The sequence below is a fragment of the Oenanthe melanoleuca genome, chromosome 25 (genome assembly GCF_029582105.1).
Source record: "Oenanthe melanoleuca isolate GR-GAL-2019-014 chromosome 25, OMel1.0, whole genome shotgun sequence".
NCBI classification, from domain to species: domain Eukaryota; kingdom Metazoa; phylum Chordata; class Aves; order Passeriformes; family Muscicapidae; genus Oenanthe; species Oenanthe melanoleuca.
Window position 1 is genome coordinate 1566325 of NC_079358.1, and position 20311 is coordinate 1586635.

Sequence of the window (20311 nt, forward strand, 5' to 3'; positions counted from 1 at the left end):
GGTCACTGGGGTCACTGGGGTCACTGGGGGGGATCACTGGTCCGAACTGGGAGCCCCGCCCGGGCTCTCAGCGCCCCCTAGCGGCCGAGGCCGCGCGGTCGCCATGGCAACAGCAAGCCCCGCCCCCGCCCCGCCCCGCGCGCTCCCATTGGCCGCCGCTCCCCGCCCTCCCCTCCGCCAATCAAACCGCGGGGGCGGCACCTCCTGACCAATCAGCGCGCGCGGTCTGGACTGACGGGCGGGACAGCCAATCAGAGCTCAAAGAGGGCGTGGCCACGCAGCACCTGGCGGGGTGGGCGTGGCCTCCAGCGCTGTGGGCGGGGCCGGGCGGGGCGGGCGCACCTGGCGCGGGGCGGCGGCGCCATGGCGGGAGCGGAGCGGCGAGCGGGGGGCGGCCCGCGGCTCCCGGGGCTGCTGCTGCTGCTGGGGGGGCTCGGTGAGCGCGGGATGGGGAGGGGAGACTGGGGAGAGGTGAGGGGAAACCGTGCGGGGAACTGGGGAGGGGGCGCGGGGAGCGGATTGGGGAGGGGGGGACCGGGAAACGGGAAACGGGGGGAGGCGGGAATTGGGGAGGGGGCGAGGGGAACTGGGGGGATACTGGGGAGGGGGGGAACGGGGGAAGCGAGAGGGGGAAATGGGGAACTGGGGGGTTCCGCTGGGTCGGTGCGTTCCCGGGCGGTGCCGGTACCGGGGGGGTCTCGGAGGTCCCGCCCCGGTTCGTACCGAGATTGGGGGTCCCGATACCGGTTCGGGGTCACCGGGAGGGGGAACAGCGGCCCCGGGACCCCCCAAACTCGCGGAGCCCCCGCGGAGCAGCCGCGGCTCGGGGCCCCCCGACCCCCGGGAATTTTGGGGGTTCCGGAGCGGAGGCACCGGGAATGGCGGTGGCGGCGGCGGTGCCTTCCTGTCCCCTCCATTGTGTTCAGCAGTGCCGGGATTAACCCGATCCTGCCCGGGCTGGGACCGGCCCGAGTCGGGACTAACCCGATCCTGCCCGGGTCGGGCCCCGAACGGGTCTGGATTAACCCAATCCCGGTTTATTTGGTCCCAAACCAGGTCGGGATTAACCCAGTCCCAAATGATTTGACCTAAACCAGATCGGGATTGACCCAAACCAGGTCGGGATTTGCCCGGTCCCGGTTTATTCAGACCCGGTTTTGGCAGGTTCCCATCCCGGGGGATGTTCCCATCCTGTTGTTTATTCCCCAGATCCACCCAAACACTCCCAAAATCCCGGAGCCGCTCCAGGAGGGGCTCCCACGGCATTCCCAGACCCCAAATCCCGATTTTTCCACCTTTTTCTCCCCAAATCCCAATTTTTTCTCCATTTCCTCCTTCCCAAATCCCGGTTTTTTTTCCCTCAAGTCCCAGTTTTTCCCAATTTGTTCCTCTCAAATCCCGGTTCCCCCTCCAAAATCCCAATTTCTACCCCGCCAAGTCCCAATTTCCCCCCTCCAAATCTCAATTTCCCCCCCAAATTCCGATTTTTCCCCCCTAAATCCGGATTTTCCCGCCATTTCCCCCTCCCAAATCTCCATTCTTTCCCCTCCCAAATCCCCATTTTCCCCTCCCAAATCCCCATTTCTCCCCCCAAAATCCCAATTTTTTCCCCCGAAATCCCAATTTCTCCCCCATAAATCCCCATTTCTCCACCCGAAATCCCCATTTCTCCGCCCCAAATCCCAATTTTTTCCCCCCAAATCCCCAATTTTTCCCCCCAAATCCCAATTTTTCCCCCAAATCCCCAATTTCTCCGCCCCAAATCCCGCTTTTCCCGCCCGGGTTTCGCTTGGCAGCCGCCCGGGGTGCAAAGGTGGCACAGGAGGGTGGCGGCCGAGGCGTTCCCGGCGACATTCCCGGCGACATTCCCGGTGCCGCTCCCGCTCGGGATGAGTCACCGGCGCCAACCCCGCGCTGGGGATGTCGCAGCTCCGGGGGGCGACACTGGGGGTGACACTGGGGGGGGGAATTGCGACATTCCCGGCCGGTTTCCTGCGAAACTGGGCAGAACTGGGCAGAACTGGGCAGAACTGGGCAGGGCGGGAGGCGCCCGGACGGGATTTTCCGGCTCCGGTGACCCCGCGGGTGGCTCAGCCCTCCCCTCCCTCGGTAGCCACGCTGGCCGGAGCCCAGGTGACCTCGGAGGACAGGGAAGTGCCGGAGCACAAACGTGAGTGTCCCAAAAGTGTCCCCAGTGTGTCCCAAATGTGTCCCCAAATGTGTCCCCAGTGTGTCCCAAAAGTGTCCCCAAATGTGTCCCAAGTGTGTCCCTGATATGTCCCCAGTGTGTCCCCCAATGTCCCCAAATATGTCCCCCCAATGTGTCCCCAGTGTGTCCCCTCAATGTGTCCCTAATGTTCCCCCAGTGTGTCCCTGATATGTCCCAAGTGTGTCCCAAACGTGTCCCCACCTCAAACGTGTCCCCAAATGTGTCCTCTCAGTGTGTCCCTGATATGTCCCCAAATGTGTCCCTGATATGTCCCCAGTGTGTCCTCAAACGTGTCCCCAGATGTGTCCCCGATGTGTCCCTAATGCGTCCCCAATGAGTCCCCAATGCATCCCTAATGTCCCCCCAGTGTGTCCCCAATGTCCCCCCAGTGTGTCCCCCAATGTCCCCACAGTGTCACCCCGTGGGATCCAGGGGTGGGGGCTCTGCCTGGGGAGGCTTTGGGGTCAGCCTGGTTTGGGTGGTCCCAGTTTTGGGGTGATCCCAACTGGTTCTGGTTCTGGTTCTTGCTGAGCCCAGTTTAGGCTGGTGCTGGTTCTGGCCCTGGTTCTGGTTCGGGTTCTGGTTCTTGCTGAGCCTGGTTTAGACTGGCTCTGATCCTGGCCCTGGTTCTGGAGCCGGTTCCGGCCCCGGTTCTGGCCCTGGCTCTGGCTCTGACCCCGGTTCTGGCTCTGACCCTGGTCCCGGTTCTGGTTCTGGCCCCGGTTCTGGCCTGGTTCTGGTTTGGTCCTGACCCGGTTCTGGCCTGGTCCTGACCCGGTCCTGACCCGGTTCTGGTTTGGTCCTGACCCGGTTCTGGCCTGGTCCTGACCCGGTTCTGGTTTGGTCCTGACCCGGTCCTGACCCGGTTCTGGTTTGATCCTGACCCGGTTCCGGCCTGGTCCTGACCCGGTTCTGGCCTGGTCCTGACCCGGTTCTGGCCTGGTCCTGACCCGGTTCTGGCCTGGTCCTGACCCGGTTCCGGCCCGCCCTCCCAGCCGTGGAGATCCCGTGCGCCGCGTTCCGCTCGGCCGCGAGCAGCGACCCCCGGATCGAGTGGAAATTCCAGAGGGGATCCTCGCTGGGGCTGATCTACTACAGCGGGGAGCTGACAGGTACAGGGACAGAGGGACAGGGGGACAGAGGGACAGGGGACAGAGGGACAGCGGGGAGCTGACAGGTATGGGGGACAGAGGGACAGGGGGACAGGGGGACAGAGGGGAGCTGACAGGTACGGGGGGACAGAGGGACAGGGGGACAGAGGGACAGGGGGACAGAGGGACAGCAGGGAGCTGACAGGTATGGGGGGACAGAGGGACAGAGGGACAGGGGGACAGGGGACAGAGGGACAGAGGGACAGGGGACAGAGGGACAGAGGGACAGGGGGACAGAGGGACAGCAGGGAGCTGACAGGTACAGGGACAGAGGGACAGAGGGACAGGGGACAGAGGGACAGGGGGACAGCGGGGAGCTGACAGGTACAGGGACAGAGGGACAGGGGACAGAGGGACAGAGGGACAGGGGACAGCGGGACAGGGGACAGAGGGACAGGGGACAGAGGGACAGAGGGACAGCGGGGAGCTGACAGGTACAGGGGGACTGAGGGACAGAGGGACAGGGGGACAGGGGTGACACTGGGGAGCTCACAGGTACCGGGATGGGGGGGGAAAAGGGGGGGATAGTTGGGATGGGGGGGACACAGGGGGAACAGTGGGGGGGCTCTGGTGTGACAGTGGGACAGAGGGGAGCCCTGTGGGGACACTGAGGGGTCCCAAAGCCCGTGGGGACATTGGGATGTCCCTGTGGGGCCATTGTGGTGTCCCCCTGGGGACATCAGGGGTGTCCATGGGCTGATGGGGACATTGTGAGTCCCTGTAGGGCCATGGGGGTGTCCCCTGCTGACCCCCCACATGTCCCCCAATATCCCCACATGTCCCCTGCTGTCCCCACTGTCCCCTGTCCCAGAGCCGTACCGGGGCCGGGTGCAGTTCTCGCGCACGTCCATCCGATTCCAGTCGGTGACACGGGAGGACAGCGGGCGCTACATCTGCGAGGTGGTGGGGGATGGGAGCCACATCTCCAAGAGCGAGGTCAACCTCATCGTGCAGGGTCAGCCCACCCCTGGCCCTGGCCCTTGTCCCTATCCCTGGCCCTTGTCCCCATCCCTGGCCCTGTCCCTTGTCCCCATCCCTGGCCCTCTCCATTGTCCCTGGCCCAGTCCTTGTCCCTTGTCCTTGTCCCCATCCCTGGCCTCCACCTTGTCCCCGGCCGTGCCTGGCCCTGGCCTTGTCCCTATCCCTGCCCCTGTCCCCAGGGTGGCTCCAGGCAGTGCTGTCACTGTCCCTGTCCCTGAGGTGGCTCTGCATTGTCCTGTCCCATCCCTGTCCCTGCCCTGTCCCTGCTCAGTCCCATCCCTGTCCCTGTCACTGTTCCTGAACCTGCTCTGTCCCTGTGCCGTCCCTGTCCCATCCCTGCCCCATCCCTGTCATTGTCCCATCCCTGTCACTGTTCCTGTCCCATCACTGTCATTGTCACTGTCCCATCCCTGTCATTGTCCCTGTCACTGTTCCTGAACCTGCTCTGTCCCTGTGCCGTCCCTGCCCCATCCCGGTCATTGTCCCATCCCAGTCCCACCCCAGTCCCAGTCCCATCCCAGTCCCACCCCTGTCCCAGTCCCATCCCTGTCCCCATCCCTGTCACTGTCCCACCCCTGTCCCAGTCCCATCCCTGTCCCATCCCAGTCCCATCCCAGTCCCACCCCTGTCCCAGTCCCACCCCAGTCCTGTCCCAGTCCCACCCCAGTCCCATCCCAGTCCCACCCCTGTCCCAGTCCCACCCCAGTCCCATCCCAGTCCCATCCCAGTCCCGTCCCAGTCCCATCCCAGTCCCAGTCCCACCCCTGTCCCAGTCCCATCCCTGTCCCATCCCTGTCACGGTCCCACCCCAGTCCCATCCCAGTCCCACCCCTGTCCCTGTCCCACCCCAGTCCCATCCCTGTCACTGTCCCTCTGTCCCGCAGTGCCCCCGGGCAAGCCCGTGGCCCACGTCCCGAGCTCCGCCACGGTGGGAGCGCGGGCGGTGCTGCGCTGCTCGGAGGGGCAGGGCTCGCCCCCGCCCACCTTCCGCTGGTACAAGGACGGCACGGAGCTGCCGCAGGACCCGCGAGCGAACCCCGCCTTCCGCAACTCCTCCTACAGCCTGGACCCGCGCTCGGGGGAGCTGGTCAGTGCGGGGCCGCCCTCCTCCCATCCTTCACCTGTTCCTCTCCCTTTTCACCTGTTCCTGCCCTCCTCCCGCTCCTTCACCTGTTCCTCTCCCTTTTCTCTCTTTTCCTCCTCTTCTCCCTCTTCCTTTCACCTTTTCCTCTCCCTTTTCTCCCTTTTCCTCCTCTTCTCCCGCTCCTTCACCTTTTCCTCTCCCTTTTCACCTTTTCCTCTCCCTTTTCTCCCTTTTCCTCCCCTTCTCCATCTCCCTTTTTCATTTTTCCAGCCTTTCTCCCTCTCCCTTTCACCTTTCCCTCTCCCTTTCCCTCCTCTTCTCCCTCTCCCTTTTCACCTTTTCCTGCCCTCCTCCCTCTCCCTTTTACCTTTTCCTGCCCTCCTCCCCTTTCTTCCTCTCCCTTTTCTCCCTTTTCCTGCCCTTTCCCTCTTTTTTCCTGTCCCTTTTCCCATTTTCCTCTCCATTTCCCTTTTTCCTGCCCTTTCCCCCTTTTTTCCTGCCCTTCTCCTTCTCTCTCATTTTTCCTGTCCCTTTTCTCTATTTTCCTGCCCTTTTCTCCCCATTTTCTTCTCTATTTTCCCCCATTTCCCCCCATTTTCTCCTCTATTTCCCCCCATTTTCCCCTTATTTTCCCCTTTTTTCCCAAATTTCCCCCATTTTTCCTGCCCCTGTCCCTTTTGCAGGTTTTTGAGCCGGTGGGGGGCTGGGACACGGGCGATTATCACTGCGAGGCCTCCAACAACGTGGGGACCCCCCAGAAATCCGACGTGTTCCACATGGAGGCCAGTAAGGATTGATCCTGATCCCAGTCCTGATCCTATTCCTGATTCCAATCCTGATCCCAATCCTGATCCTGATCCTATTCCTGATTCCAATCCTGATCCCAATCCTGATCCTGATCCTGATCCCTGATCCTGATTCCTGATCCCAGTCCTGATCCCTGATCCTGATCCCAGTCCCGATCCTGATCCCAATCCTGATCCCTGATCCCATTCCCAATCCTGATCCCTGGTCCCAGTCCTGATCCTGATCCCAGTCCTGATCCTGATCCCATTCCTGATCCCAGTCCTGATCCTGATCCTGATCCTATTCCTGATCCTGATCCCAATCCCAATCCTGATCCCAATCCCATTCCATCCTGATCCTGATCCCAATCCTGATCCTGATCCCAATCCTGATCCCATTCCTCATCCCATTCCTGATCCTGATCCTATCCCTGATCCCAATCCCAATCCTGATCCCATTCCCAATCCTGATCCTGATCCCAATCCTGATCCCATTCCTCATCCCATTCCTGATCCTGCTCCCGATCCTGCTCCCAATCCTGATCCCATCCTGATCCTGATCCCAGTCCTGATCCTATTCCTGATCCTGATCCCAGTCCTGATCCTATTCCTCATCCCATTCCTGATACTGATCCCATCCTGATCCTGATCCCAATCCCGATCCCAATGCTGATCCTATTCCTGATTCTGATCCCATTCCTGATCCCAATCCCAATCCTGATCCCATCCTGATCCTGATCCTATTCCTGATCCTGATCCCAATCCCGATCCCAATCATGATCCTGATCCCGATCCCAGTCCCAATCCCATTCCTGATCCCATCTCATTCCCAATCCCATTCCCAATCCCATTCCCGATCCCGATCCCATCTCATTCCCGATCCCTTCCCAATCCCGACCCCGTTCCCGCCTCTCCCTTCCCTTCTCCAGCTCCGCCCCCTCATTAATTATGTTAATGAGCCCCGGGATAGCGGGAATGTGGGAATGTGGGAATGTGGGATCCCACAGGGGATCCAGCCAGGCTGGAAAAGGGAATCCTGAAATTCCTGCTGGCATCCACCCCATGTGGAGCCGGGAACCCCAAAATTCCCACTGGGATCTGCTCCCTGCTGGGATCCAGCTGCTCCCCAGGTGGATCTGACCCCAATCCTTGCCCATCTGGAGCTGGAAACCCCAAAATTCCCACTGGGATCTGCTCCCTGTTGGGATTCAGCCCCTCTCCAGGTGGATCCAGCCCCAATCCCAGCCCCATTTGGATTTGGGAACCCCAAAATTCCCACTGGGATCTGCTTCCTTTTGGGATCCAGCTCCTCTCCTGGTGGATCCAGCCCCATTTGGGGTCAGGAACCCCAAAATTCTCGCTGGGATCTGCTTCCTGCTGGGATCCAGCCCCTCCCCAGGTGCCCCCAGCCCCTCCCCAGGTGCCCCCAGCCCCGTTTGGATTTGGGAACCCCAAGCCCTGACCCCCTGCCAGGTGAGGTGAACGTGGGGGGCATCGTGGCCGCCGTGGTTCTGCTGCTCCTGGTCCTGGCGCTCGCCGGCTTCGGGCTCTGGTTCGCCTACAGCCGGGGCTACTTCAGCAGTGAGTGACTGGGGGGACTGGGATGGACTGGGATGGACTGGGGAGGGACTGGGATGGACTGTGAATGGCGGGGAATGGACTGGGATGGACTGGGACGGAGTGGGATGGACTGGGATTGGACTGGGATGGGACTGGGAATGGCGGGGAATGGACTGGGGGGGACTGGGATGGATTGGGGATGGACTGGGATGGATTGGGACGGAGTGGGATGGACTGGGATTGGACTGGGATAGGACTGGGAATGGCGGGGAATGGACTGGGAGTGGACTGGGAGGGACTGGGAATGGCGGGGAATGGACTGGGGGGGATTGGGACGGAGTGGGATGGACTGGGATTGGACTGGGATGGGACTGGGAATGGCGGGGAATGGACTGGGGGGGACTCTGGGATGGACTGGGAGTGGACTGGGATGGATTGGGAATGGACTGGAATAGACTGGGAATGGCGGGGAATGGAGTGGGATGGGGCTGGAAATAGACTGGGATGGACTGGGAATCGCGGGGAATGGACTGGGAATGGACTGGGATGGAATTGGGAATGGCCCTGTGTCCCAATAATGTCCCCCCCCCGTGTCCCAGTACTGCCCCCTCTGTGTCACCTCTGTGTCCCCTCCCCTGATCCCGTTTTTTCCCTTTTTTCCAGAAAAAACAGAGTGAGTCCCTCCGGAGCCACCTCCTCCTCCGGGCTGATCCCACCCCCTCCTGTCCCTTCGGTGTCACCCCAGTGTCACCCCAGTGTCCCTCGGGGTGTCCCCGCTGGGGACAGAGGTGACACAGAGGGGGTGGCACATCCCAACCCCGATCTCCCCGCAGCGCCGGCGGCAAGAAGGTGATTTACAGCCAGCCCTCGAGGCGGAGCGAGGTGAGGGCGGGACGCGGGGACAGGGCGGGGACACCCCGGGGACATCCCGGGGTCCCTGGGCAGGAGGGGCCTGCGGGTGGGGATGGGTGTGGTGGGGGTGATGGTGCCACCTGTGATGTCCCTGTGTCCCCAGTAATGTCCCTTTTGATGTCCCCATGTCCCCATTAATGTCCCCATGGCTGTCCCCGTGTCCCCATCCCTGTCCCCGTGTCCCATCCCTGTCCCCATCCCTGTCCCCGTGTCCCCATGTCCCCATCCCTGTCCCCATCGCTGTCCCCGTGTCCCATCCCTGTCCCCATGTCCCCATGTCCCATCCCTGTCCCCATCGCTGTCCCCGTGTCCCCATCCCTGTCCCCATCGCTGTCCCCATGTCCCCATCCCTGTCCCCGTGTCCCCATCCCTGTCCCCGTGTCCCCAATCCTGTCCCCGTGTCCCCATCCCTGTCCCCATGTCTCCCTGTCTCCCTGTCCCCGTGTCCCATCCCTGTCCCCATCCCTGTCCCCGTGTCCTCATCCCTGTCCCCATGTCCCATCCCTGTCCCCATGTCCCATTCCTGTCCCCATGTCCCATCCCTGTCCCCATGTCCCCATCCCTGTCCCCGTGTCCCATCGCTGTCCCCATGTCCCCATGTCCCATCCCTGTCCCCATGTCCCCATCCCTGTCCCCATGTCCCATTCCTGTCCCCATCGCTGTCCCCGTGTCCCCGCAGGGCGAGTTCAAGCAAACCTCCTCCTTCCTGGTGTGACGTCACCGCCGCCCCGCCCGGACACTTTTCCCAATTCCCGGAATTCCCGCGGGATTTTCGCTGCCGTTTTTTAAATCCTCACCCGGTGCCTTCGCCGCTGCTGCCTCTGGAACTTGGGGGGGGCTGGGGGTCCCCGTGTCCCCTCCTTGTCCCCTTTTGTCCCCTCTTTGTCCCTTTTTTTGTCCCCCCTTTGTCCCCTCACCTCGTTCCCCCTTGTCCCCTTTGTCCCCCCCCCCCCTTGTCCCCTCTTTGTCCCCGGGGGGGCTCCGGGAGGGGGCGGGACTGGTGCCACCACGTGGGGACACCGCGCGTGTCCCACTGGTCCCAGTCTGTACTGGGATGGGGGGGGGGAGGGGTGCTGGAAATAAACCTGTGTCCTTTACTGGCGTGGTGACACTGGGGGGACACTGGGGGTGACCCTTGGGGGACACTGGGGGGACACTGGGGACATCGAAGGGACATTGGGGGGGATCCTGGGGACATGGAGGGCACCAGCACCCTGGGGGACATTTGAGAGGGTCCCTGGGGACATTGAGGGGACACCGTGGGATCCCTGGGGACAGTGGGAGGGTCCCTGGGGACACTGAGGGGACATTGTGGGGTCCTTGGGGGCACTGGAGAATCTTTGGGGACATTGGGGGGACAGTGTGGAGTCCCTGGGGACATCTGGGGGACACTGGAGGATCCCTGGTGACACTGGGGGACCCTTTGGGGGGGGTATTTGGGACCCCCGGGGACATCGGGGGTGCCCCTGGGGGCTGAGGAGACATCGGGGGACACCGTGGGGACACGGGGAGAGGTTTAGGGGGACCCTGGGGGTCACTGGGGAACCCCTGGGGGGACGTTTGGGACACTGGGGACACCCCCCACCATCGACGTCACCTTTATTGAACTCCTGCCCCTCCCCCCCCGCCCCCAAACCGAGCTCGGCCCCCCCCGAGGGGGGGGAGGGGCGGTTTTGGGGGGGTCCCGGGGGGGGTCCCGCTCCTTCCTCATTATTGACACCTTTAATTAGTGGCACTAATTGCCCCGGCGCGGGGGGGCCGCGTTAATTGCGGGGTCTACGTTAAGCAGCAGCAGCGGGCGGGGGGAGGGGACCCCGGCCCGGGGGGGGGAGGGGACACGGCGGCCGATTATCGGTGACACCCCGGGGGGACCCCGCGACACTGCCCGGGGTGGGGGGAGGGGACGGGGGGGGCTCCAGCGCTGGGGGGGGGGAGGGGGCAGCAGCGGCCCCTGGGGACTGGTGGCACCTCTGGGGGACGGTGACACTTTTGGGGAGGTGGCACCTCCGGGGGACGGTGACACTTCTGGGGTGGTGGCACTTCCAGGGGACAGTGACACTTTTGGGGAGGTGGCACCTCCAGGGGTTGGTGGCACTTTGGGACACCAGGGATTGGTGTCACCTCCAGGGGCTGGTGCCATCTTGGGGCTCGTGGCACTTGCAGGTGTTGGTGGCACTTTGGGACTGGTGGCACCTCCAGGGAGAGGTGACACTTTCAGGCACTGGTGGCACCTTGAGGCTGGTGTCACCTCCAGGGGTTGGTGGCACTTTGGGGTTGGTGGCACTTCCAGATGTTGGTGACACTTCCAAACATTGGTGGCATCTTGGGACTGGTGTCACCTCAGGGCTGATGTCACCTCCGGGCTGGTGGCACCTCCAGATGCTGGTGACACCTCCAAGTAACTGGTGACACCACCAGGGCTGGTGGCACCTCAGCACCGGTGACACTTGGGGTCTGGTGGCTTCTTCAGACACTGATGTCCCCTTGGGGTTGGTGGCATCTCCAGGGCTGGTGGCACTTCCAGGCATTGGTGACACTCTGGGGCTGGTGGCACCTCAGGGCTTTGTGCCACCTCCAGACTTGGTGACACTTCCAGGGGTTGGTGACACCTTCAGGCCTTGGTGTCCCCTTGGTGCTGGTGGCAGTTCCAGGGCTGGTGGCACTCCAGGTGTTGGTGACACTTTTGGGCTGGTGACACCTCCAGACACTGGTGTCCCATTGAAACCGGTGAAAACTCCAAACTTGGCAACACCTCCGGACTTGGTGACACTCTGAGGCTGGTGGCACCTCCAGGGCTGGTGACAGTCTGAGACTGGTGACATCTCCAAGCATTGGTGACACCTCCAGGGCTGGTGGCACCTCCAGATGTTGGTGTCCCCTTGAACCAGGTGACACCTCCAGTTGCTGGTGTCCCTTTGGAGCTGGTGACACCTTCAGGTTTGGTGGCATATCCAGATGTTGGTGGCCCCTTGAACCCTGTGACACCTTCAGACATGGTGACACCTCCAGCATCCTCCAGATACTGGTGTCCCTTTGGGGCTGGTGACACCTCCAGGGCTGGCAACACCTCCAAGGATGGTGACACCCCCAGGGCTGGTGACACCCCCAGGGCTGGTGACACCCCCCAAGGATGGTGACACCCCCAGGGCTGGTGACACCTCCAGGGCTAGTGACACCTCCAGGGATGGTGACACCTCCAGGGCTGATGGCGCCTCCAAGGATGGTGACACCTCCAGGGCTGGTGACACCCCCAGGGCTGGTGACACCCCCCAAGGATGGTGACACCCCCAGGGCTGGTGACACCTCCAGGGCTAGTGACACCCCCAGGGCTGGTGACACCTCCAGGGCTAGTGACACCTCCAGGGATGGTGACACCTCCAGGGCTGATGGCGCCTCCAAGGATGGTGACACCTCCAGGGACGGTGACACCCCCAAGGATGGTGACATCTCCAGGGTTGATGACACCCCCAGGGCTGGTGACACCTCCAGGGACGGTGACACCTCCAGGGCTAGTGACACCTCCAGATGTTTGTGTCCCTTTGAACCCAGTGACACCTCCAGGGATGGCTGCACCTCCAGGGATAGTGACACCCCCAGGGCTGGTGACACCCCCAGGGACGGTGACACCCCCAAGGATGGTGACACCCCCAGGGACGGTGACACCCCCAAGGATGGTGACACACCTCCAGGGACGGTGACACCTCCAGGGCTGGTGACACCTCCAGCATCCTCCACCACCCCGTTGCTCCGGTGCCACCTGGGCACCGGTGCCACCCGTCACCACAGTGCCACCCGTCACCACAGTGCCACCCGTCACCACGGTGCCACCCCTCTCCGCGGTGCCACCCCTCCCCGCGGTGCCCCCCGGTGCCGATGTCCCCTCCGCGTCCCCCCTCAGACGTTGCTGATGCGGACGCTGAGCGGGGCCCCCTCCCCGTCGCGCTCCGCCTCCCGCAGCGACTCCTCCAGCTTCACCTTCTCGGGGTCCCCGAACCGCGCGGGCTCGCGGTGGCAGCGGGGCGCCGCCACCTTCACCACGCGGTCGAAGAGGCTGAAATCCGCCACGTACTTGCCGCTGGCCGACAGCGAGATGGCCGGCGTGAACTCGTAGCCCCACAGGATCTCCTCGGGCAGGTAGGACGTGCGCACCTGGCACGTGGCGCTGGTCGACTCCACGGTGCCGCTCAGGATCACCACCAGCTCGAAGTCGCCGTCGCCCGAGCGCAGCGACACGTCCCGCAGCGGGCTGGCCTCGTCCACCACGTGGTAGAAGGTCAGCGGCAGGATGAGGAAGGGGCTGTCCGAGGACGTGTCCACCTGGAAGTCCACGTTGAGCTGGTTGAGCCGCACGCTCTCGCCCTCCTTGGTCAGGTGCGTCTGCAGCAGCTTGCCCGTGACCTGGCAGCCGATCAGGAGGCTCTTCCTCATGTTGGCCACGCGGATCATCAGGCAGGTCTTGCCGTCGTGCTGCGCCACCACCGCGTTCTGGCTGAACTTGATGGTCTCGGCGCGCTTCTTGGGCCGCGCGATCTTGGCCAGGAAGGTGCCGGTGATGAAGATCTCCAGGATGGTGGTGAGCACCAGCTGGGTGATGAGCAGCACGATGGCCAGCGGGCACTCCTCGCTGATGTAGCGGAAGCCGTAGCCGATGGTGGTCTGCGACTCCAGGGAGAAGAGGAAGGCGCCGGTCAGCGTGTGCACCTGCATCACGCACGGCGTGTGGTTGGCGGGCGGCTCGAACTCCAGCAGGTCGCCGTGCGCCGCCGCCACCAGGTACCAGACCACGCCGAAGGCGAACCAGGTGCCGGCGAAGGTGGCGGAGAAGAGCAGCAGCTTGTAGCGCCACTGCAGGTCGATGAAGGTGGTCCACAGGTCCTTGAGGTACAGGAAGCGCTTGTCCGAGATGTGCTCCATGCGCACGTTGCTGCGGCCGTCCTTGGTCAGCACCCGGCGCCGCCGCAGCCCCGGCCCCATCAGCGGGCGGCTGTCGGTCTGCGTGGTCTGGCTGTAGTACACCTTGGTGGAGGAGGTCATCTGCGGGCAGTGGGACAGGTGAGGGACAGGTGAGAGATTCATCTGCGGGCAGTGGGACAGGTGAGGGACAGGTAAGAGATGTCACCTGCAGGGACAGGTGAGGGACAGCTGAAGGGTGTCCTCTACAGGGACAGGTGAGGGATGGCTGAGGGACAAGGGCAGGATGTCATCTGCAGGACACGTCCACCTCTCTGTCCATCCCTCTGTCCATCCTGTACCTGTTTGTCCATCTCTGTATCCCTCTGCCCATCCCCATTTCCTTCTGTCCATCCCTCTGTCCATCCCGATATCCCTCCATCCCTCCCCCGTGTCCCCCCGTGCCCGTGTCCCTCCCGTGTCCCCCGTGTCCCCCCGTGTCCCCCCTGTCCCCCGTGTCCCCCGGCAGCTCCGGTGCCCCTGGAAGTGTCCCGGGCGTCCGGGAGGAAGAGGAAGGGGATGAATGGGAGGTGACAGGGACAAATGGCCCGGGGCAGCGCCAGGCGCCTCCCCGGTGTCCCCGTGTCCCGTGTCCCGTGTCCCCATCCCAGAAAAGGCCCTTTCAGCCCCCGCCAGCCCCTGGCCCCGCCACCGTTTCCGCCGCGGAAGGGCAGCGTGCCGGGGACACGGGGACACTGGGGACACCGAGAGGTGCTGCCACCACGGGGGGTCTCCTTGGAGCCCGGTGACAAAGCTGGGGGACACGGGTGGCACGGGTGGCACTGCCACCGGCCTGGCTGCGCCGTGTCCCCGTGTCAGGAAGGTCCTGGAAGGGACGGGGGCACCGGGACAGAGGGGACATGGCTGTCCCCAAAGAGGGGACACGGAGCTGTGCTGTCCCACATGGGCTGTTGGGGTCCTTGGAGCCACCGTGTCCCCACAGAGACACCGGGTGTCCCCAGAGCCACCGGGTGTCCCCAAAGTCACCGTGTCCCCACAGAGCCACCGGGTGTCCCCAGAGCCACTGAGTGTCCCCAGAGCCACTGAATGTCCCCAGAGCCACACCGTGTCCCCAAAGCCACTGAGTGTCCCCAAAGCCACCGGATGTCTCCAAAGCCACCGGGTGTCCCCAGAGCCACTGAATGTCCCCAGAGCCACCGGGTGTCCCCAGAGCCACTGAATGTCCCCAGAGCCACTGAGTGTCCCCAAAGCCACCGGGTGTCCCCAGAGCCACCGGGTGTCCCCAGAGCCACACCGTGTCCTCAAGTTCTTGGAGGAGCCCAGGGCCTCCAATGTCCCTGAAGTCCCTGTGCCCCCGTGTCCCCAGAGCCCCCCGTGTCCCCAGAGCCCCCCGTGTCCCCAAAGTCACCGCGTCCCCCGCACAGCCCGAGCTCCCCTGCCCCATTTTGGGCTGTCCCGACCCCTTTTTTTGGAGCCCTGCCCCCTGCCCCCCTCTTTCTGCTCCCACCCCCCCTTTTTCAGTCTCCCCATCCCCCCCCCCCCCCCCCCCCGCCTCATTTTTGGGGTCCCCGCCCCCTCCGAGGGCCCCGCGTGCCGCTCGTGCCCCCCGGCCGCGCTCCGGTGGCCGGACACGGTTCGGGACAAGCCGCAGCTTGTTCCCGGTGCCCGCGGCGCACCCGGTTACCCATTAACCCCCCGCACCCCCCTGCGCGCCTCAGTTTCCCCTCGGGGGGTTCTGGTCACTTTGGGGGTCACCGCAGAGGCCCGGCCCTGCATGGGGGGTCCGGGCAGGCCGGGGGGGGCCCCAGGGACCCGTCCCGGTTCCCCGCGTCCCTCTGGCACCGGCGGCGCGGGCACGGTTCCCACGGCACGGCGGTGCCAGGCGTGACCGGGCACCCCGCCAGCCGCGCCCCCCCCGCCCCGCCGCCCCCAAACTGGGGCGCGGGGCTGCTCCCAACTGGGGTGACTGGGATTTGAGGGGGGGGCACCGACCCCCCCAGCCCCGCGGAGGGGTCCCCAGTCTGAGGAGGGGGGCGCGGGGTGGGCGCGGCGCGGGCGGAGAGGGGGGTGGCGGTGGGGTGGCGGTGGCGCGGGGGGGGACAGGGACGGGGACAGGGACAGTGGGGCCATTGTGCGGCCGGAGCCGAGGTTTCAATGGGGCTGGCGGGGGGACAAAGGCGCTTTGACGGAGCCCTCGTTAAGATGCAGAGCCCCGCGCGCCCAACGCCGCCAGCGCGGGGGTCCCGGGGGGCCCGCGACACCGCCAGGGCCGGCGCGGGGACACGGGGACACGGGGACCCTGCTGTCACTGCGGGGGGCTCGGGGACCCCACTGTCACTGAGGGGACACGGGGACCCTGCTGTCACTGCGGGGACACGGGGACTCGGGGACCCCACTGTCACTGAGGGGACACGGGGACCCCACTGTCATTGAGGGACACGGGGACACGGGGACTCGGGGACCCCACTGTCACTGAGGGGGGCTCTGGGGACCCCACTGTCACTGCGGGACACGGGGACCCCACTGTCACTGAGGGACACGGGGACCCTGCTGTCACTGCGGGGGGCTCGGGGACCCCACTGTCATTGAGGGACACGGGGACACGGGGACCCCACTGTCACTGCGGGGACACGGGGACCCCACTGTCACTGCGGGGACAGGGGGACACGGGGACTCGGGGACCCCACTGTCACTGAGGGGGGCTCTGGGACCCCACTGTCACTGAGGGGACACGGGGACACGGGGACTCGGGGACCCCACTGTCACTGAGGAGGACTCGGGGACCCCACTGTCACTGAGGGGACACGGGGACACGGGGACTCGGGGACCCCACTGTCACTGAGGGGGGCTCTGGGACCCCACTGTCACTGAGGGGACACGGGGACACGGGGACTCGGGGACCCCACTGTCACTGAGGGGACACGGGGACCCCACTGTCACTGAGGGGAAACAGGGACCCCACTGTCACTGAGGGACACGGGACACGGGGACCCCGCTGTAGCCTTGGGGGACACGGGGACCCCACTGTCACCGAGGGGGGCTCGGGGACCCCACTGTCACCGACATTGTCACCTAGGGGGACACGGGGACCCCACTGTCACTGTGGGACACGGGGACCCCACTGTCACTGAGGGACACAGGGACCCCACTGTCACTGCGGGGGACTCGGGGACCCCACTGTCACTGCGGGACACGGGGACCCCACTGTCACCGAGGGGGGCTCGGGGACCCCACTGTCACTGCGGGACACGGGGACCCCACTGTCACCGCCATCATAAGGGCCCCGGTGCCCTCCCCCGACACCGCCAGGGCCACCAAGAGTGGCACAGAGACCCCACTGGCGCTGCCATGGCCACCGAGGGACCCTCGTCATTACTGTCACTGTCACCGGGGGGGGGTCACAGGGACCCTCGTCATTACTGTCACTGTCACCGGGGCTCACAGGGACCCCGATCGTTACTGTCACTGTCACCACAGGGGTCCCCTGACACTGCCACGGTCCCCGCGGGGGACACAGGGACCCCCATTGTCACTAACACGGCCACCAAAGGGACACAGGGACCCCGATCATCGCTGTCACTGTCACCACAGGGGTCCCCTGACACTGCCACGGTCCCCACGGGGGGCACAGGGACCCCCAGCACCTCCCAGTGTGGGGCTCAGAGGTCCCCTGTCACTGTCACGGTCACCATGGGGGCCCCAGGGGTTCCCTGTCACTGCAATGCCACCACGGGGGTCCCAGAGGTCCCCTGTCACTGTCACGGTCACCATGGGGGCCCCAGGGGTTCCCTGTCACTGCAATGCCACCACGGGGGTCCCAGGGGTCCCTGTCACTGCCAGTGCCACCATGGGGGTCCTGTGGCTCCTGTGTCACTGCAATGCCACCACGGGGGTCCCAGGGGTCCCTGTCACTGTCAGTGCCACCCTGGGGGTCCCAGACCCTGCCCTGCCCCCGCTGTGTGTCCCTGTCCCCCCCATGGCCCCACTGGGGGTCCTGGGGGTGTCCCCTGCCCACCACAGCCACGGTCAGGGTGGGGGTCCAGGATGGGATAATCCACACCTGGGATAACCCACACCTGGGATAATCCACACCTGGAATAAACCACACCTGGGATAACCCACACCTGGGATAACCCAGACCTGGGATAACCCAGACCTGGGATAATCCACACCTGGGATAATCCAGACCTGGGATAATTTATACCAGGAATAATTCATACCTGGGATAATCCAAACCTGGGAGAACCCAGACCTGGGAGAACCTGGGATAATTTATACCTGGAATAATTCATACCTGGGATAATTCACACCTGGCATAACACGCATGGAATAAACCACACCTGGGATAAACCAAATTTTGAGATAACCCACACCTGGGATAAACCAAACCTGGGACAACCCACAGCTGGGATAAACCACAGCTGGGATAAACCACACATGGAATAAACCACACCTGGGATAAACCAGACCTGGGATAAACCAAACCTGGGACAAACCACACCTGGCATAACCCACAGCTGGGATAAACCACACCTGGGATAAACCACACCTGGGATAAACCACACCTGGGATAAACCACATCCCAGGAGAACCCACATGCAGAGAGTTCACGTCCAGGATAACTCATGCCCAGGATAACGCACACCTGGATAACCCAAATTCTGGGATAACCCAAATTCTGGGATAACCCACACCCGGGATAACCCACACCTGGGATAACCCACACCCGGGATAACTCACACCTGGGATAAACCACACCTGGGATAAACCACACCTGGGATAACCCAAATTCCAGAACCCACATCCCAGTGCAGCTGGGGGAGGGTCCATCCCAGCCAGGGCTGGGGGACAACAACAGGGGGACCTGGGGGTGCTGTGTGTGCCCCCCCTCCCCTCATCCACAGGTCCCTGCACCGGGAGAGGGGAGAACCCACAGGAATGGGAACAGGGGGATGGGGACAGCAGGACAGGGGGACAGCAGGACAGGGGGACAGGGGGGCATTGGGGTGAGGGGACATGGGGATAAAGGGACAGAGGCCTTGGGGACACAGGACCTGGGGATATGGGATGGGGGACATGGGATGGGGATGTGGGGCACAGGGGACACAGGGATGGGGCACAGGGGACACAGGGATGGGGCACAGGGGACACGGGGACATGGGATATAGAGACAGGGGCCTTGGGGACATTGGATATGTGACATGGGGACATGGGATGGGGATGTGGGGCACAGGGGACACAGGGACATGGGATATGGAGACAAGGGCCTTGGGGACATCGGATATGTGACATGGGCACAGGGTGTTGGGGACACGGGAGAGGGACACGGCATCTGAGGATATGGGGACACGGGAATGGGGACGTGGGGACGTGGGGACACTGGGATATGTGGGGACACGGGGACACGGGGACGTGGTGGTACGTGACACGGGGACATCGGGACATGGGGACACGGAGCAATGAGGATGTGGGAATGTGGGGCACCGGGATTTGGGGACACGAGGATTTGGGGACGCAGGGATGGGGGGCACGGGGGACGCGGCCTCACGGAGCCACGGGGTTGTGGGGTGACGGCGGCACCGGCGTGGGGACAACGTGGGGGCAGTGCCACCGCCGTGGGGGGCACCAGGCGGCACCGGGGCTCCCCTCTGCAGCGTCACAGCCCTCGAGACCCCCCCGGGAGGGGACGGGGGACCCCCGGGGACCCCCCCCGGCCGCCCTTACCTTGCTGGGGGGGTCGCGGGTCCCGCCGTGCTCAGCCCGGCCGGCTCCCCATGGGCTTTATGGCTCGGCGGGGCCGCGGCGGCGGGACAGGCACCCCCCACCCCCCCGCGGAACCGGGGGGGGCCCCGGGGCTGGGAGGAGCCGCCGGGGGCGGGCCGGGGGTTAATGGGGTGGAAAAGGAGCCGGCCGGCACCGGGTCACGTTACCGGGCACGGGGGGGGCGGGGGGGGTGGGGACCGGCACCGCCACGGGGGTCCCGGGGGAAATGGGGAGGGGGGGGGGGCGGGTCCGGGCATGGAGACCCCCAAAGGGGACAGCGGGTCCCCCGGGCGGCGGCACCTGTGAGGGGGGTCCCGGGGATGGCACCGGCGCTCGGGGTCCCGCCGGGGGCACCGGGGGGTCCCTGTGGCCACACCGTGACCGTGGGGGGGGTCCCAGCCAGGGTCACCCAGGGTTCCCCCCCGCCCCAGGGTCCCCTCGGTAGTGGCAGCCCCCACCCGAGAACCGGGGGTCCCGGGGGTGTGACCCCTCCTCATCGCCGCCCGGAGCATCCTCGTGCGGGGTCACGCGTGTGCGCAGACCCCCCCCCACCCCACGCGTGGGTGGCACTGAGGGGTCGCGGGGCTGCGGGGTGAGGGGCTGTGGGTTCGGGGTTCGTGGGGCCTCGAGACTGTGGGTTCCGGGTCCGTGGGTCTGGGGGCTGTGGGTTCGGGGTCCGTGGGGCCTCGAGACTGTGGGTTCGGGGTCCGTGGGTCTGGGGGCTGTGGGTTCGGGGTCCGTGGGGCCTCGAGACTGTGGGTTTGGGATTCGTGGATCTGGGGACTGTGGGTTCGGGGTCCGTGGGTCTGGTGGCTGTGGGTTTGGGGTCCGTGGGGCCTCGAGACTGTGGGTTTGGGGTCCGTGGGTCTGGGGCTGTTGGTTCGGGGTTCGTGGGGCCTCGAGACTCTGGGTTTGGGGTCCGTGGGCCTGGGGACTGTGGGTTTGGGGTCCGTGG

General features: G+C 64.7%; 2 protein-coding genes across 2 annotated transcripts; one reads left to right on the top strand and one right to left on the bottom strand.

Moving 5' to 3' along the window:
• The first annotated feature begins 336 nt into the window (after window positions 1-336).
• On the top strand, window positions 337-9779 carry F11R (F11 receptor). Its single transcript, XM_056511086.1, has 9 exons — window positions 337-436; window positions 2114-2170; window positions 3205-3321; window positions 4172-4315; window positions 5226-5428; window positions 6109-6211; window positions 7684-7795; window positions 8604-8652; window positions 9362-9779. The coding sequence occupies exons 1-9, from the start codon at window positions 364-366 to the stop codon at window positions 9395-9397; spliced, it is 894 nt and encodes a 297-aa protein (XP_056367061.1). The 5' UTR covers window positions 337-363; the 3' UTR covers window positions 9398-9779.
• A 1079-nt stretch (window positions 9780-10858) lies between these two features.
• KCNJ10 (potassium inwardly rectifying channel subfamily J member 10) lies at window positions 10859-19408 on the bottom strand. Its single transcript, XM_056511001.1, has 2 exons — window positions 19318-19408; window positions 10859-13716 (listed from the first exon to the last, which is right to left on the bottom strand). The coding sequence occupies exon 2, from the start codon at window positions 13714-13716 to the stop codon at window positions 12577-12579; it is 1140 nt and encodes a 379-aa protein (XP_056366976.1). The 5' UTR covers window positions 19318-19408; the 3' UTR covers window positions 10859-12576.
• Window positions 19409-20311: the final 903 nt, after the last annotated feature.

Bases quoted from the DNA above. Each gene is read 5' to 3' on its own strand.
- KCNJ10 (XM_056511001.1), bottom strand. From the start codon at position 13,716: ATGACCTCCTCCACCAAGGTGTACTACAGCCAGACCACGCAGACCGAC.
- F11R (XM_056511086.1), top strand. From the start codon at position 364: ATGGCGGGAGCGGAGCGGCGAGCGGGGGGCGGCCCGCGGCTCCCGGGG. The intron at 3,322-4,171 runs GTACAGGGACAG...CCCCTGTCCCAG, and splicing joins CTACAGCGGGGAGCTGACAG to AGCCGTACCGGGGCCGGGTG. The intron at 7,796-8,603 runs GTGACTGGGGGG...ATCTCCCCGCAG, and splicing joins CGGGGCTACTTCAGCAGTGA to CGCCGGCGGCAAGAAGGTGA.